Raw genomic sequence first — 1,633 nt, 5'->3', positions numbered from 1 at the left:
AAACATGTTTTATTCATTTAATGAATAGAAATAATGAATCCTATCACTACGTACAGTGCAGGGCTATCTTTGTTTCACCTATAGTTTGATTTTTCAGTGCATCTTCAACCCAGTTTGTAAACCTAATATGACTGTCACCACATCTAATGCGTCCCTGTCTGCACAGATAGGCAAACAAAAAGAAACCATTACCCTGCACTGAGCTTCATAGCCACTGCGCAGTTGTTTGATACGTTCCTCTTGGAGGAAGAAGTCTGCACTGCCGGGGTCCAAGTCTCCGAACTACAGGAAATGAGAACAAACATAGACAAAGATCAACAAAGATACAGAAAAAAGAAGCTGAGCAAGAGACAACAGAAACTTACATAGTCTTGTATAGGTTCAGCATGTTCTAACACAAATAACAGCTTTATGAAATATATAGCCACAGAATGTTTTGGTACCTTTTCTTTCATTATGCTGTCCATACTTGTTTGGAGTTTTGTAATTTGACTTTGTGCCTCCACTAGTTTTTCCGTGCTGTCCAGCAGCTCCACTTCAAGACGTCTGTTTTCCTGAAAGACAGATAACGACACAGGTTTTGTTTACACAAGTCAATCAGTATATCCGTTTGGATGAGCAGATGATAATGTCATGTATAGAGACAAAAGTGAAGCCATGTCAATGTTTTCAAATTAAACCATTTGGTCACTGAATACTTTGCTTAAATATATATTTATGAACACGCAAAGACATTACAATCATCACAAACTAAATGACAAAATCCTTCTGGTACCTTCACAGATATGGAGAGGTGGTCCCTGAGAAAAGATTCATCCTCTCTGATCTTCTCGATCTCTGCCTCCAGCTCCTCTCGCTGCAGGCCCGCCTGCTGCCGGATCTGGTCCATCTCCTTCATCAGCTCTGATCGGACCGCTGCTAGCTTCTCTTTGTGGTCCTGCTCAAGCTTCCTGTACACATTCATCCACAGAGAATACAGAATGACGATGTTTATATATTGAAAAGTACAACAGACAGAGAACACAGTTAAGACAACATAATTCTGATTCTACATTTACGAAATATTTTATCTTAGCCAGAATTTAGCAGGAAACTACATTTAGCTAACCCACAAACTGATAAATGATTTGCTTCTGAAGGGGAATAACATAATTCTAAATATAAAATGAACTCTACATATTTTCAAATGTAATGTGAAAGTTAACAAAACTAATTCGGATCAACTACAGACTATATGAACGGACTAGATGAATAAAGTTGACAGTTATAATCCCTTAGCATTTTAATCCTTAAAATCCACCTCAGTAATGAGGCCCAGATAAACGAAGGGACAGACTGAAACAAAAACAGGCACAATTAAATATTAAAAAAACAGATTCAAACATTCTGCATATTCAGTGGCTTCTTGTTGAAATAACATGGTGCACGAACATTGGAATAACAGTTACCTGATCTTGAGGGTATTCATGTGCTCAATGGCAGAGTGATGCTCGTCCACCTCAGTGGCGAGCTGAGTTTTCAACTTCTCCGCTTTTTCCAGGTCAGATCGGATTTTCTCTTTCTCCCTGAGTTCCCTGTCAACACGCTCTCTGACAGGGGAAAACAACAGGCATAACAATAATAAATGTACAAA

General features: G+C 38.6%; 1 protein-coding gene across 1 annotated transcript; it reads right to left on the bottom strand.

Moving 5' to 3' along the window:
• Positions 1–192: 192 nt before the first annotated feature.
• Positions 193–1,589, bottom strand: LOC111648530 (ninein-like; the record flags this gene model as incomplete). The annotated part of the gene is made up of 4 exons (XM_023398347.1): positions 193–282; positions 444–554; positions 776–950; positions 1,449–1,589. Coding segments are annotated over 4 exons (517 nt in total), but the record flags the coding sequence as incomplete, so codon positions are not given.
• Positions 1,590–1,633: the final 44 nt, after the last annotated feature.

This window comes from Seriola lalandi, unplaced genomic scaffold (genome assembly GCF_002814215.2).
Source record: "Seriola lalandi dorsalis isolate HSWRI2012SDOR001 ecotype SW California unplaced genomic scaffold, Sedor1 jcf7180002042227, whole genome shotgun sequence".
In the NCBI taxonomy this organism is placed as follows: domain Eukaryota; kingdom Metazoa; phylum Chordata; class Actinopteri; order Carangiformes; family Carangidae; genus Seriola; species Seriola lalandi.
The sequence above is the reverse complement of the archived record's forward strand: the minus strand, read 5'-3'. Positions and strand labels throughout refer to the sequence as shown.